Source organism: Macadamia integrifolia, chromosome 8 (genome assembly GCF_013358625.1).
Source record: "Macadamia integrifolia cultivar HAES 741 chromosome 8, SCU_Mint_v3, whole genome shotgun sequence".
NCBI classification, from domain to species: domain Eukaryota; kingdom Viridiplantae; phylum Streptophyta; class Magnoliopsida; order Proteales; family Proteaceae; genus Macadamia; species Macadamia integrifolia.
This window is the reverse complement of record NC_056564.1, coordinates 16,790,333-16,806,669: the sequence shown is the minus strand read 5'-3', so window position 1 is coordinate 16,806,669 and position 16,337 is coordinate 16,790,333. Positions and strand designations below refer to the sequence as shown.

The following is a 16,337-nucleotide window of genomic DNA, read 5'->3' as shown; positions in this document are numbered from 1 at the left end:
AAAAAAAAAAAAGAAGTTATTTTTTTTCTTTTGACATAATGTTGCTACTATATGGGGCAGATGAAGTTGGTTTATTTTTTTTTGTAAAAAAGTTGGTTTAATGTGTTATGATGGAAAAAGAGTTCCAAATATTTAAGGCATCTGCTTCACAGAGAAAAAGAGTTGCAATCTAAGCAATAATTCTGTTCCTCTTTACCTTGCTTTTTTTTTTTTTCCTCTTTGCTTTTTTTTGGGGTACTGCAATTATAAATTGAATGCTACCGCATAAAAAATTTTACTTTATCTTCAGAGATGTATCTAGTAAAAACAAAAAAAACAAAGATATTGTTATCTCAAGAGACAGAAGAATTATGACTCTTTTCATTTCAGGTGACATATAATACACTTCTAAGAGCCCGTAGCAGATATGGTTCCGTACAAGAAGTACAGCAATGCCTGGCTATATATCAAGATATGCGGAAAGCAGGGTGAGTCAATCATGTCTAAATGTGTTTTTTCATGTGGAAAGCAGGGTGAGTTGAGCATGTCTAAATGTGTTTTTTCATGTTACTCTCAATTTAGTTCATGTATTTAAATTGTGCTGTATGAATTCCTTCTGCAAACTAATATGTGATGCATTTAAAAGAGGCTAATGAGACCCAAGACATATGTCTAGGAGCACTAGTGACAATAAAATACAGTATAAGTCTTGAAAGAACTTAAGAAATATCTAGACCAACTCAAAGTTAAGTTATGCCAAGATCCTTTCACAACACTCAAAAATCAGCTAAAAATTCCTCGGATTCTGGGTTGAAGAAAATGATCTTCAAATCTAGACTTGTTGTGTGTCAATGATTTTGCAAAAATTGGGGTTGATCTTTTGGAGGTTGACGTCAATAGCGACCAACACTAAGCCCCTTAAAAAAGGTTCAGAAAAAATCCCTCTTGGAACTAAACAAAGATGAAACAAACAACCAAAAACGAACTGGTCCATCGGAAATCACAGAACATATGCCTAAGTTTCCCACATAGCCATTTCACTTGGCTACATTTCGAAAGATCAGTCTTTCCCAAACTAAAGGCAGTTAGACTCTGATGCACTAGAGAGAAATGAAGAGAATGCTAAGTACGACTAGATCACAAATTTTCATAGATACAAGATAGTTAAATCTTCAAGGGTCTTCAACATAGATCCAATATCTTCCCAAGAAGCAAAAGAAAATTACAGTGGCTTAAATAACCTATGGCAATAGGCCATAGCACCCTTTTTATGTCTTATTTTAATGTCACAACTAGCATTAATGTCTCAGTCCCAAGTTGCTGGTATGCACTAGATTCCTAAAATTATCTGCAAGACATATTAGTATTATTGACTATGAACATCGTTTCCTTTGCTATGCACAGGTTATTGAACGTATTTTGCCCTAAAATTGCATGGGCACAAATCATGTTCTCCTCTCTTTGCCTAATACAAATATGCATTTGCAGGTACAATTCCAATGACTATTACCTCAAGCAATTAATTGAGGAGTGGTGTGAAGGAGTAATACAGGATAGCAATCAAAATCAAGGCCTACTGGCCTCAGGAAGTTCTTCTATCAAAACTGATCTAAAGAAACCTCAAAGTTTTCTTCTTGAAAAAGTTGCTGGTCACTTGCAAAAGGATATCACTGAGAGCCTCATGATGGATCTTCGAGGCCTTACCAAGGTACAGTTGGTATATATATAATAAGGCAAACCTAGTTAAACAATTGAAAAATCATCTGGGATTAATGGAGCATAGCTGCATCAAGTGCTCTCTGCCCAAGCTAAATGCAGAAACATGAAGATTTCAATGCTATATGTAAATGTAACTAATGCTGTCTTGGATAACATGGTATCTTGCTGGAATAATGAAGTTTGAGGGTGTTGGACATGGTAACCCCTATGGGTACAGAGGTATTAGGTCTGGATGTCAGTTTTGAGTGTGGAAGTTGCATGATCTCAAGTTCAGATTGGTCAATTATTTAAAGAACTGTGGACCGGCTTGTCAAACTGCGGTAGGTCTATAATCCAAAATTTGAGAATAATGTTCATGGCAGTGCAATGCCCAGTCTTGAGTATTGACAATTGTACTGTTCAGACTAAGGGACTGTTGGACCGCCAGTATACATCAGTGACCACCACTGAGAAGGATTTTATACTACAATAATTACACTAAACTACGCACGCACGCAGAATGGACAGTCGTGCTGCCAAACTGTCAACCGTAAACGATGAATCCCCTGATGTACAGCTTGTTTTTAAAAAGCATCACATTTTATGTAGCAGCATATTTATATGGTTCATATCTTTAGATTTTTAAGGTTTGAAATTATCTATAGTCTCTTTGGTATTGTTGTCTCTATATTATTTACAACTGAGCCATGTCTGAAAGTGGCCCCTTACATATCCATATGTTATATCAACATGGCCTTTAAGGATTTGGATACTCAAGTCCACAAGTTCTTGATGCAGGAAGATTTTAACAATCCTTGTAACCATGTGGGTTGAAGTGTTTTTGATAAAAAGCAAGCCTGAAAAGAAAATGAATTGGGGGGAAAAAGATTGGGTTTTGATGAATTTATGGCTTTCCAATAGGAAAATAGAGAGTTAAAAAAAAAAAAACAGAATCAAAACAAATCCAATCTTAACCAAACTTGAACCAAGCTTAGAGGAATCAGGAATGTGAACTAAGGGGCCTAGTCAAGAAAGAACGTTATTCTTGATTCTTATATATATATATATATATGTACAGCCATCTTAAAATTATTATAAATTGTTCTAGATCATAAATCTGGATGGGTTTGAAAGAAATAATCAAGAACATATTGAAATTAAAGAATTCTTCAAAGAATTAAGAATATCAGATAAGAACTAACAAATGAATCTGGAATGATCAAGAAACTTACAGAGAACTAGTGAAAAAATATGAAAATTCTTGAAGAATATCAAGACCAGGAAGAAACTAACCCAGATTGAGTAATCAGAAAGAAATAATTGAGAACAACAAGAAGAGTAGCTATAAAAGTATCCAACTCAGCCAAGGATGTACAATTGCAGACAAAACCAAGTTTGTCTGCAGGAAACCAACAGAAGTTCTATTACAGTGTACACCATGGCTTGCTTATATAGTCATTGCATTCTTGTTCTAAACGACCGATACAATAACATTAAAACAATTACTGATTTAAAAACTCATACTTGACTATAATACTCAAGTATCCAACTAAAAATAGAAAGATAAAATTTCTCAGTTCAACTAAAGACCTACAAATTAGAAAACCCAGATTAACTAAGACTACTACAAGTTTCTTACAGAAATAGTAATTTTTTGTATTGCCATGAATAGTATGTTGCAGTCTACTGAAGAAGTGATATCTGAAATTGTTAACATTAGTGGAAGACAAATTTCGCTGAAGTTGCAAAACAAAATCACAATAATCTTGCATCAGACCTCTTTGAGTTATGGGTAACCATTGTTACCACTTATGCATTCAGTAGTACAGTATCCATTCAGTAGTACAGTACCAGACATGGGATATGGGAATGGTACTTGTGTCTGCTGAGAGCCTGAGATAGGACAAAGCAGTTTCTCTTTTGCTTTGACATGATAATCACTTTTGTTGTACAATGAAAATATAAAACCTAGATGCTATACATGTGTGCATCTTTTTCCGTGACTATTCCCAATCAATAGATCTTTTCCATGCATTTTGAGTTAAAACTGAAGCTGCAGATGCATATATGTTGCTCATTTCTTCCTGTTATTTGTCAACAGGTTGAAGCTCGTATTGTTGTTCTGGCAGTTTTGTGGATGATCAAAGAGAGCTGCGCTCTAGGTCAGAACTATATTAGTAACACGGTTACATACTTACATAGATACAAATGGTTGGGATAAGACTTTGTTGCTTGATCAACTAATATGCTTTCATGAATACTAATGACTCCTAAGTTTGGGATCATGACACAAAGTGTGCATTAACATGTACATGTATGCACACATACACAAACAAAAGTTTTGGCTTCCTTTAGTTACATTTATTTTCAATGTTATCTGGTTTTTTCTCCTACAATTTGGAGCTTGTTTCAACATCAAATATTTTGACCTCGCCACTGTGGTTTGATTGTTTTGGTCAATGTTAGAGGCTTAGGAGATTGATGGAGGCCAATCTAGTGTTTGAGAAAATTCAGATTGCAAAACATAGGAATATGAAGAAGGTTTATTGTTTAGGATTCGGCTGGAAACTCAACGAGGCTTTTTTTATGGTTTAGGATATGGCTGATAAATCATTTAGCGTTTAGGAGATAAAAGAATAAGAAATAAATATATTTAACAAAAAAATAAAGGATAACCAGAGGAGTTTTGCCTTTTTGTAGAACAAAAGATTAGTCCTACGCTCCTACCGACCCATGAGGAAGGCCTTAATGGAGTTCCCCCAGTAAGAGAACTTGTTAACACTCATAATGGACTCCGATAGATAGCTTGTTTATTCATCAATAATTCAATAGTTTCTCAAATTTTTTGTTGTACCTTTTAGATAGAGAATGGGGGTGGTCAACTTGGCTATCCTCAAGTAAAATGACTAGAGCATAGAAGTTATCCAAGACTTGTGATTAGGGCTTCAATGAGCACATAAATCTCTCTGCCCTTCTCCGGATCAAACCCAAAAAGTGATTAAAGGCTGTTGAAACAAACAACAATACATAAAGAAAATAAGCTACTATGTCTCAAAAACAGAACTGATTGACTAAATATAAATTAGGGAACATGCCCTGTGTACCACATGGATATGGAAAAACCAGTTTGAGCACCAAATCATTCAGCTGGACTGGACCCTCCAAGTTTTCATTGCTTCAACTGGTGAAGTAGGAACATCAGGCTCTTCCTCCTAAGCAGATTATCAGGAAACCCAAGAGAAAGTGGTTTTGGGGCTGGAACTTAGAAGGATTCTCCAATTGCTGCCAGACCAAGTCCCTTCAGCTCATCACAGCCCCATTTGAGTGCTCGAGTTCTGTTTTATTGCTTTGTCTGTAACTTTTGAGCTGAGGGGTTTGATCTGCAAATTGATATGTGATGCATTTGACAGTATCACTGAAATATGTGGTTTCTGATTTTATCACAATTCTACATCAAGCATATTAGTGCTGTTCCATCTTCTGGTAAATTCTTTCGTCAAGTGGTTTTCTTGATTGCAGGAAATCCAATCAAAGATGACATGAACATCATTCTAGGAACCAAGGGAAAAGGTCCGGGCACAAACCATGTTTCTGAGGTGCAGGATGCAGTAATCAAACTTCTGCAGAATGAACTGGGTTTAGAAGTCATCCTGGAAGGACCTAGAATTCCAATTACTAGAAATGATTTTGGAAGCCCTTTCACTCTAGACATGAACAATGAAAATCAGGTGAACAACAGGCTGCCCATTGACTTTGAACCCATGGCCAGAAGACCTGCAGTTTTACAAAGGCTAAAGGTTACAAGGAAGTCATTGTATCACTGGTTGCAGAGAAGAGTAGGTGTCATTAGAAGATAAGTAACGCACTACATCCTCCAAATCCAATTTTGCATGTATATTTGTGCTATATTTTTGTATTTTATTGTTATACAAATTCTGAAGCAGAACAAGCTCACTACATTGTAATATTCACAGATACCCTACGTCATTGGAAATAGTATCTGTACAGCTGATGCTGCGAATTAGAAAAGAAAACTGTTTTTCTTCTGTGGATTCTTTCTTTTCTTTCCTTCTCCTCTCTTTCCGGCATCAAATCATTGTGAAAAATAGAATTGGTTCAAGCAATATTTTTTTAACAGCGTCAGCAACAGAAGTAAGGTATGAATGCTGCGACCTAGTGGTCAAGCAGTCGAAACAGCCTCTCAACATTCTCAGGGGCTAAATAGTTCTCGCCCCCCCTTCGCACGTGCGGGAGCCTCGTGCGTACGCCCTTTTTTTGTCAGCAACAGATGCAAGTGCAATTGCAATCTTCCAAATATCACTCATTAGCGTAACCTTCTATAATTGAAATCTGAATTTCAGTTTTGCTTGTTATTTCCTATTTGTCAAAGTAAGAGATCGAAAACACATCTAGTATTTTGCTGATATTCTGTTAAGATGTTGAAGCTGAAGATTCAGGGACGATATCTGAACATGTGATGGTGTGAAAATGCTAAATTGAGATGCTGTCCATCAACATTTTTTCAACCTCGCACAAAATGGGCATGGATGTGAAATGAAAGTTTGTTCTGGTTTGCAATGAAAACAACAATTTCAGATTTTCTTCTCATATGATGGATGGAAAATCTGAGGAACAGCAAAAGTACAATCTTATATCTATCTTTCCATCCCCAACAACAAGGAGAAGAGGGTGGAAATACATGGGTTAATAAGGCACAGCCTCCTGTGTCCCTTTCTTATTTCACTCATAACCAGTCCTCCTGTTGTAGCTTAAGAGGCAAATACACTTCCGACAAGTACTGGAAACCAAAGGAACTCAATGCCTGAATCTCTGCCTTCTGCTTGGTCTTCACCATCAAAGACAACTCCTCAACCCATCCAGGATTCTTCTTCACAAAATCCTCCTCCAGCAAATCCTTACCAGTCTTAATATCCTGCTCTGTCATGGGCAACCTACACTGTTCTGGTATCTTATACTTGTCCAGATCACTTGGCCTGATCCCCAACCACTTGATATCAGGAGTCGTCAGATTTGCACTATCGTAAGACATGTTCTTTGATCCACACCCATAAACCGATAGAATCTTCAATCCATACGGATCACTATCCACAAGTGCAAGTACAGGAAGCTTCAGCTCCGTCTTCATCTTCTTCAAGAACAGCCTCGTCGCCACATCTGGCTGCCCTTTCGCCGTAATAATGATGCATGGGAACCGATTATAGAATCGATCTTCGGCCAGTCTCATGTAAGCAGCATCCTTCTCGACCAGAAGAATGAAGAGGGCGTCACTTTGCATATCCCCTACACGATCGATATTGGGAGGAATGGCCTTTCCGCCCATACCCATTTTAGTGCAATCGATCATATCACCATTGTCGCTAAAAATGATCCTTCCAACAACTATCCCCTTCTCGGCGGCTACGACATTGAGGCTGGACCTGGTGCATCCAAGCATACAAGAGACATCGTCGAGTACGGTATCGGACTGGGATTGGTCTTGGAAGAGTTTGACGTCGGTGTAGAAGAGGTCTCGCTTGGTGACATGGATGTTCTTGAGGCAGAGCTGATGGACGAGCTGGAGAATACGAGCGGTGATGGTGGTCTTGCGGACTGTGGAGACGTTGGCGTAGGGGCGAATGGAGGTCTTGTCCTTGAGGACGATGCGATCGAGCTCGGGTATGTAGAGCTGGTTGGCGTTGCCACGGGCTGGGACATCGAAGGAGAAGCCTGAGCCGGAGAGGATGGATTGCGTGACGCGAATGATGAGTCGTTCGACGGCGTCTTGGACGGAGGAGAGGTTAAGGTCGGCCACTTCACGGCAGTTGAAAGAGAGGTCGAGGTCCGAAAGGGTTAGGGTTTTCTGATCGGTGTTGTTCGATTGGAGGGACTCGGTGAGCTTCCTGAGTCCTGACAGGATGACATTGTCGGACTTCAAGCGCTTCTTGAAGGGCTGGGCGCCGTGCCCGACGCTGTCTTCGTCCTCCGAGTCGGGATCAGCTCGCCGCCGTTTCTTCTTGTCCGCCATTGGAAAATCTCACTTCTGAGAGAGAAAGGTTGGCGGGAAATGACTAGTAAGAGTTCGGAAACCATGAATTAGGGCTTCAAATTCAAGTAGGAATCCTGTGGTCCCGTTTAGGTTCGGATAACGGTTGACCTTTTAGCACGTTTGTGGTTACTTACGCCCCACCCGGAGAGGAATTGGGCACCCGAAGGGCCTGAACCGGGGTGACAAGGGGGCCCCACAGGATATGCTTGGGCAGTGGAATCGTGGAGAGAAGCAATGCTCGAACGTGGATCAAGTGGCGTATGGTGTTTGACGGGGTGGTGGTGGAGGAGATCAGGAGAGTGTATGGCTCTTGGAGTGGTGATAGTTGAGGTAAAATGTTTCTACCCAAAAAAAAGGAAAAAATTACATAATGACCCATTTTTGGATTTTCATTTACAAAATTATCCAACTTATGTTTCAGTTAACAAAAATACATTATTTTGGGTTTGAATTTACAAAATTATCCAAAATAGTGTTCATCCCTCAATTGAGGAGTTTTTTTACAATTTTAACCCCCACCTCCCACCCACTCCCTTTTTTTGCTTCTTATTTTTAAAGAATCTCTTTTAAGTGCGAGGATCCCCAAACTCTCTCGGTGGATCCTAACCAGAGTTCTCAAATATGAAGCCAACGAAACCTAAGATGTTGCACTATCGTAAGAACTGCCGAAGGGAATGTGTGTAGAGAGGGTATTGGGATGTGTCCATTCAACACCTGTGGAAGACAAATTGGTCTAAATGCTTTTGTACGGACACCTCCTAGTGCTTTATTGCCCCTTTATTGTTGCAAAATCCCATGTCCCAAGCCATGAATCCTTTCCCATACACAATTGCATCATCATTGTATCACCATCATCATCATCAATTCATTCTTATAATAGTGCAGGAAGGGAACAGGAGCTAAATAGTAAGGGAAAGTGAAGGGAGGAGATTGATTAATTACCAAATGTGGCACTTTGAAAAGAAGGGGGTTCCGTCGACAAATTTGAGGTACCACTGACTATAGTGGTGCCCATGCCATTACTGATCATCCCTAATGTTAAATTTGCTAGATTGGACCAACACTTTCTCTTTGTACACTCCCTTCTTCACGTAGATGACGGTCCTCTTCTTGCTCTTATGTGAGACAGCGTTCATTGCTGCATTGATGGTTTTATACTTGTCGGACCCATCCTGTGCCACCATCAAATTAGGCTTGATATGGCTTGCCGATTTCTGGAGTAGCTTCCTGCCTACTGCACTCAGCCAACGTGGGTTTGGGAGCCCATCTTCGTGATCATTAGTAGTACTCGTCAAATGTTATCCCATCTTGATAGATGATGCGATGTTGGATATTGTGGTGACCAGTGCGAGACTGTTACTGCTGAACTGAGTGGAGTTCTAAGTATACTGTGACATTTGGGTGTGAAGGCTCCGCAATGCGTTTTGGAGGCCTACTAGACAAGTGTCTTGGCAAGTCCCAGCTAAAACAAAGTTTTGGTATGAGGAGCAGGTGGCGGGTGGGAGGTGAAAGGTGGGAGGTAAAACTGTCAAAAAACTTACTCAGTTGAGGGATGAACACTATTTTGGGTAGTTTTGTAAACCCAAACCCAAAAGAATGTATTTTTGTTAATTGAAACATAAGTTGAGTAATTTTGTAAAGGGAAACCCAAAAGTGGGTAATCATGTAATTTTTCTAAAAAGATGCCTCTTCTCCTCACTTCCTTTCCCCTTTTCTTACAAATCAGAACATGTGGGGCCCTTCATTACAAATATTCCGTGGCCCACCAAGCCCTTCTTGCGGTCCAAACGGAGCCATGATAAAATGGAAATTGACCACGAAATGGTTCCGGCCTGAACAAAATACCCACAAGATCTCACCTCACGTGTGGCACTCAAGTTTACGCATATGGGTTTTTCTTTTTCTTCCCGAAATAAGGACATAAAATTTGCTTAGGGTTTTAAAAATTGGATTGGATTGGTTGATTCTGGTACAAAAAAACCATAGATGCCTGAGATATATCTGGATTTGGATCTTCTCCTGAGCTCTAATAGGCTAGGTCGTGTCCATAGCTATCTGGACGATCAACACATGTTCAAATGCTGATCCAACTATTGTGTTTTTACCGATCAGAATAGAGGACCATACCCATAAGGCCAGAACCATTAGATCAGCGCTTGAAATCAACGAACCCACAGGTTTGGAATCAGCCTGGATTGATCCGGATCCGATTCTTGGGTTTTAAACCTCCAGGCCCAGGAGCCATCCCGCTTGGAAACCCAAAATGATAAAACTCACCTTAGGATGTAACGTCACCTCACATTATTATGGTTTATATGACGTTTGAATTTTACCTTAAAGTTTCTCTTTTACCCGTGGAAGTACTGCGCACTCCGTGCATTTGAGCGCCGTAGGTTCCAGAATCCAGAATTTAACTGGGCAGGAAAATCCGGTCTCAGGAAGCCGAGGCAGAGAAGTAAAACAATTAACAGCTTAAAAGGGAAGAACCAGAGAGTCATGTAATTCTCTTTCTAAGTAATTCATTTACATAGAGAGAGAGAGAGAGAGAGAGAGAATGAGGTTTTGCACCTTATTTAGAGTTTATCATGGAAGAACCAGAGAGTCATTGCGGCTATGCCTCTTCGAGTTTGCGCGTTCATTCTCTCAGTTACAATCTCAGTCTCAGCCCGAACGGTCAGTTTAACTCTCAGTTTTTATTTAATGTTTCATCGTCTCAGCAGTGATCCATCTTTAGGCTTGCAGGCCTTCTTTTGGAGTAGCGTTTGACATTGATGGTGTTATTCTTCGAGGCCGGACTCCCATCGGAGGCTCTCCACAGGCGCTGAGAAAGTTATATGAAGATTCGGGTAGGAGACGCTAACCATTCATTTGTTTGAATCTTTTTCTCTAAACTTGACAGTGTTCTTTTTGTTTTAGAATTTTGAGTGATTTTTAAGACTCCTTTTGCTTTGTTTTTCCATTGAATTAACGATAGTCTCTATTATCTGAGATTAAATATAGCAAAAATGAGCCCAGAACGCAACCGTTTCTTGATTTATCAATGAAACTCGTCAATCAATGGAAAGGTTATTTGCAGTTTTGAGTGCACTTGGCACCATTTACCATACCAATGTTGGGAAACTGTTTTTTCTTCTTCCGTTTTTCATATATTGAAATAGTGAGCTTTATGAGAATTTGATCGTTTCTATTTGAACTGCTGTCGTTTGTTTGGTGCAACCATTTTTTATTCTACTTCTATACCCCTCCCCTGTTTCCGAGAATGCATTACTTACCAGAGCATTTCTTCTTTGCAGGCACCTTGAAGATCCCATTTCTATTCTTGACAAACGGTGGGTCATTTTTTAGCAATAACAGAAGGCTTCATTAAAAATTGGATTTAGATCCTTGGAGGGTTGTGAACTTGTGATAGGAAGTACAATGGTCTAATCATTGAGTCCTTATTGTCATTCCATTTGAGCAGGAGGTGGCATCCCAGAATCTAAGCGAGCCTCTGAGTTGAGTAATCTCTTGGGGTTAAATATTTTACCTACACAGGTACTGTTCAGAAGATTCTGAAATTGTTATAGATTTGTCAGGATGTGCTTTTCTGCTCATATCCTCTCCGAATATTACTTAGACCTCACCTTCTTTGTTACATCCCTAGCAATCTCTTTCTAATGTTTATTCCCATCCAGGTTGTACAAGGCCATTCTCCTTTCAGAAACCTAGTAAATAGGTACCTATCTTATGTACAATCTTTGGCTTATAGTAATCTACATTCATGGTCACATACATATGAACATGAAAATATCTTATTTGTTGTAAGCCTTTAATTGGTTCCCCCCCCCTGTAGATACGAGAATGAACTCATTATTGCTGTCGGAAAAGGGGAACCTGCTTCGGTAATGTCAGAGTATGGCTTTAAGTAAGGTCTTCATCTGTTGCCTTGGACTATTTAAAGGTTTCATAGAATATGGATTTAGTCACAATAAATTATAGATTTGTCTTTATTTTCTGTATTCCAATTGCTTGATTGCTAACATATTCTATTTGCAGAAATGTTCTGTCAATAGATGAGTATTCATCCTACTTCTGCAACATTGATCCCCTGTCTCAGTATAAGAGTTGGGCAATCAAGCAGGAAGTTAACAAGAATAGCAACTCGAAGGAGGTAACCAGAAGATGCAATGTTCTCTCAGAGAGAGTTCAAGCAGCATTTGTTGTCAGTGACTCTGTTGACTGGAGCAGGGATATTCAGGTTTTCATGTTTTCTAACTTGTATATTATCTGGTTCTCTTAATTTCTTCCTACATTTTCAACATAATATAGCACTTTTCTCTTAATGTTTTTATTTATGGTCTGAAATTTAATGTTTGCTAAATATCTCTTAATGTTTCACTAGCTTATTGAAAATTCCCATAAATCATAATGATTTTTTTTTTGCCTCAACTTTGTATATTGTCCTGTCATTTTATCCATTTATAATCCTTGCGGTACAAATAAAACTGAACCACTCTTATAACTATTTTTTGAAGGGAAAATTACATCCCCCTCCCTTGTAGTTTGCCGAAATCACGCGTGGGTCCAAGGTTTTGAGCGATTTACTCACCCCTCCCCTATAGTTTGAAAGATTCTTACAATTAGGTCCAATCCGTTAGTCACTGTTAATTTAAAACTGTTAGTTGATGATTTCACCATTTTAATGCCGAAAATACCCTTTTTAAAAAGTGAAGTTACAAAAACACCCTTTACTTGAAACCAAACCTTTCACACCCTTGACTTGGAACGAAATTCACCTTCAACCTTCGACTGTGACAGTCAACGAACTTGCAGGAGCGGAGAACATAGGAGAACAGTGATTCAGTCGAAGCTAACTTGCGAGAGCGGAGCCATACAACTCCGGCGAGGCTTAGATTCACACCAACGAACCCCTCCCCTGTATTTGATATGTTCTGTGTTTGGGGATGAATCTAGGGTTTAGAGCATTTGTTGGTGAAGAATCTATCTTCTCTTTGCATTGAAATTTCCCTTTTCCATATCTTCTTGTTTTCCATTAGGAGCCGAGAGTGAAGCTTCTCTATCTCTGTTGTAAGTGAATCCATTAGGTGGATTCAACTTCTTGAGACATAGAAGCTGTGTGACTTTCTGTTCCCTTCTCTGCTACTCTAAATAGGATTTTGGAAGTTGGAAGGAAATTTAAATCTACCATGTGTGAACGGAAACCTTTTTTTTCTTTTTTAATCTCAAGAATGTCTCTCCATTCTCTTAATCAGAGGAGAAGAAGAAGATTTACTTTCATTGGTGATCAATAATCAAATTCTAAACAAACAGCAAACAGCAAACGACACAAGCCTTACTCTGCATCAACGATTTCCAAGTTCTTCTCCATGTATGATTATTCTAAAATCCGTACCTCTTTCCTTCTTAAATCATAAGATCTTTTGTGGGTTTTAATGTTTTTAATTGTTTTTCATCGGTCAATTGGATTCATTGTTTTGTACAGATATACTGTGTTTTGTTGTCTGTCATTGATTTTCGGATACTGATCTATTTGAGGAATATTATGTGTTTATGCTTGATGATGAGTTTTGGGCCCTTTTCTTTCTTGAAATTTTGGGTTTCTTTCTCTGATGGAATCAATGGGTATCTGAGCAAGGTTTGGGTTTGGGTTAGGTGTAGGGTTTGGGTATGTATAGGCTGAGAAAAGCACTAAAACAGAATCTAGGAGAAGAAATCGCCCGATAAACAGTCACAGCGGCGGACGGCGTGAATCGATCGGGTTAGGTGTAGGGTTTCGGTTGAGTGTTCGCTTACATGGGTTCGCCAGCTTGAATCGATTAGAAACTGAGCCTTGCCGGAGTTGTATGGCTTCTTCTTCACTTGGATTTGGTTGTAGAGGGGCAATTTGCATAGGTATCGACTTCACCTTCTCCAACGGTTCCCTTTTATCAATCTCTACTTAATAGGATAATAAAGTCTAAAAGGGTATAATGGTCCTCTCAAATCAAGACTATCTTTACTAAAAGGGTATTCAAGTCTTTTGATGTATGAAAGTAACAAAATACTCACACCGTCATTGTTAGGGGAGTGGGGCATAAATCGCTTAAACCCTTGGATCCACACGTAATTTCGGCAAACTGCAGGGGAGGGGGACATAATTTTCCCTTTTTTGAAATGGTGAGATCAGCCCTTATGCCATACAGGTGTGGGCTGTCAACACTATCAAGAACTATGAGATGTTTGCATGCTTCTCTTTTTCCAAAGTTGGTTTTCCTGTGAAATTCTTGCAACTAATTGATGGATGGATCTAGGTTCTCTGTGACATTTTAACAACTGGGGGTCTCCCTGGGACAGAGAGGAGTATGCATCAACAACCTTTATATTTTGCAAACGATGATCTTGAATACCAGGTCAGTTAGGTTGTTACTTCTGGTGATTTTGTTACTGAGGGAATTTTGAATTCAATTCAAATGGACCAGATAGAAAGAAGCTCTATAACACCGTAACCTCTTTCTGGTGTTGAAGTTGGAGCTTGTATGCGGCTTTTGACAGCCTGAATGAGGAAATCTTCTAGGCCACAAGGCCCAAAAAATCATCGTAGATGGTTGATGTTATACCATCCTATAGTGATGAAAAATAAGGGCATATAGTCCAGAAGTTATTAAACATCTGTTCATTGAGTCAAACTGGGACATCCTAGTGCATCTCCTCAAGTGCTTGATCTTGTCTGCCAGTATTGGCATGGCATGTTGGGATATGGGCCGCTCACCTACTCTTATTGCCATGTACAAGATATTAACTATGATCAGTATTCCTGTTCTACTTCATGATATCTGTCCAAAAGGTCTGCATGTATCATAAAAATGATATTTATTGATTTGTGAGATTCTTTTTGCTTCATTTCTATGTTAAAGTTATGGATCTACTGACTTGGATCACTCAGGCAGGCCGAATTTCCTTCTAATCGTCTTGGAATGGGTGCCTTCAGAATTGCACTAGAAGGCATCTTCAACAGGTAAGCACTATGCTCAGATTTGCAGTGTTAGGTGTATAGTTATTAATGTTACCGCAGGGGGCAATTTGGGAATGTGTTTCTATTTTCATTAGTCGTTTATGTCCAGGTTAATGACGCTTTAGTAGTAAGGGCATATTTGTAAACTCATTGTATTATGATATACAAATCATCGTAGGACTCACGGTTTAATTATTCAACACGAACCATGAGCCTGGTTTCTCCCCAAGTGTGTGACTCTTCTTCTCTTATTCTTTCTTCCTATTCTCTAGCATTGATCCTCTGTATCTGATATTGTTTGATACAGTAGTGAACTCTTTTGGTTGGATTGATAAAAAAGATTGTTTGATACGAGAGAATACTAATGCAAAGGGACTACTTTTGTCGAATTAGAGGCACATTGGCAACCAATGTGCAGGTTATATATGAATAACAGCATTATTACTTAAAATGTTTTGGAAGCTCTTAACTTAAACCTGACAAATGATATGTTAAATATTTTTAATTAGTAAGTAAGAGCTAGAATCAACTAGCCTTGAGTTTGCAACTTTGGGATAAACTAATAAAGGAAAATGTAAATAATTCTAGGGTGGAATCAGCTAGTCTAGGGTAGGAAGTACATAGATGATGGAGTTGATGTTTTATAAATGTTAGCTAATGTCAAAGTCAAACAAAGGGAGAAAAAACAATAATGGAAATGTTGTGGAGTCATGATGGGTTCCTCTTGCTGGGGCAATAAAGTTAGAAGGGTGGCTTTTATAATTACAATTGGGTTACATCAAGGATCAGCCTTAAGCCCTTATATGTTTGTCCTTTTGGCTGATGATATTGTTCTGGGAAATGAGACAAAACCAGGGATCAACTCGAAGTTAGAGTTATGGAGATCAACCTTGGAATCAAAAGGCTTTAAGATAAGTAGAACGAAAACATAATACATGGTGTGTAACTTTCGTTACACTAGGATGAATAATGAGGGGGTGAAAAATTCATAAGATGGAGATTCACCCGAAGTAATTGTTTTAGATATCTAGGATCAATCATAAATAAAGCAGATGATATAGACTATAGAGGATGATGTTTCACAAAGAATTAAAATAGGATGTATGAAGTTGAGAGATGTGTTATGAGTGTTTTGTGATCGACAATATCCTTTTAAACTTTAGGAAAATTTTATAGGACAGTCATATAACCGGCTATAATGTACGGTGCTGAATATTGGGCAGTTAAGAAGCATCATATGGATAAACTCAATGTAGCTGAGATGAGGATGTTGAGATGGATATGTGGCAAAGGAAGGATAAAGCAAGGTATGTTTAAATTAGAGCTGATTTGTGTGCAGCTCTGTTACATGATAAGCTGCGAGAAATTTGTTGAGGTGGCATGGCCATGTTCAATGGAGCCCTTTAGATGCTCCAATATGGGAGAGTGATTTGATTCAGATCGAAGGAGTTAAAAGAGCCGGGCAGACCTAAAATGACTTTGGAGAAGTGGTTAGGAAATACATGCATAGCTTAGGCCTTATATCAAATGTGACCTCGAATATAGCTGATTGGAGTGTAAGAATCCATCTAGCTGACCCCATTTAGTTGGGATAAGGCTGAGTTGTTGTCTTTTTTTTTTTTT

General features: G+C 38.9%; 3 protein-coding genes across 5 annotated transcripts in view; 2 read left to right on the top strand and 1 right to left on the bottom strand.

Annotated features, from left to right (window-relative positions):
• Positions 1-5,723, top strand: part of LOC122087403 (pentatricopeptide repeat-containing protein At5g02830, chloroplastic) — a 13,703-nt gene extending 7,980 nt beyond the window's left edge. Inside the window, exons 9-12 of the mRNA XM_042656520.1 lie at positions 370-467; positions 1,468-1,687; positions 3,779-3,839; positions 5,197-5,723. Of these exons, the coding sequence (XP_042512454.1) occupies positions 370-467; positions 1,468-1,687; positions 3,779-3,839; positions 5,197-5,534 (717 nt within the window). The 3' untranslated portion in view covers positions 5,535-5,723. The remainder of the gene's footprint in view (positions 1-369; positions 468-1,467; positions 1,688-3,778; positions 3,840-5,196) is intronic.
• Positions 5,724-6,227: 504 nt separating this feature from the next.
• Positions 6,228-7,777, bottom strand: LOC122087404 (DNA topoisomerase 6 subunit A). Its single transcript, XM_042656521.1, has one exon. The coding sequence runs from the start codon at positions 7,700-7,702 to the stop codon at positions 6,422-6,424; it is 1,281 nt and encodes a 426-aa protein (XP_042512455.1). The 5' UTR covers positions 7,703-7,777; the 3' UTR covers positions 6,228-6,421.
• A 2,325-nt stretch (positions 7,778-10,102) lies between these two features.
• Positions 10,103-14,717, top strand: LOC122086092 (uncharacterized protein YKR070W; the record flags this gene model as incomplete). 3 transcript variants are annotated; one of them, XM_042654799.1, is given in 9 exon segments in its annotated part: positions 10,103-10,369; positions 10,466-10,569; positions 11,017-11,052; positions 11,184-11,257; positions 11,398-11,438; positions 11,556-11,627; positions 11,759-11,960; positions 14,014-14,112; positions 14,650-14,717. In XM_042654799.1, coding segments are annotated over 9 exon segments (788 nt in total), but the record flags the coding sequence as incomplete, so codon positions are not given.
• Between the last annotated feature and the right edge of the window lie 1,620 nt (positions 14,718-16,337).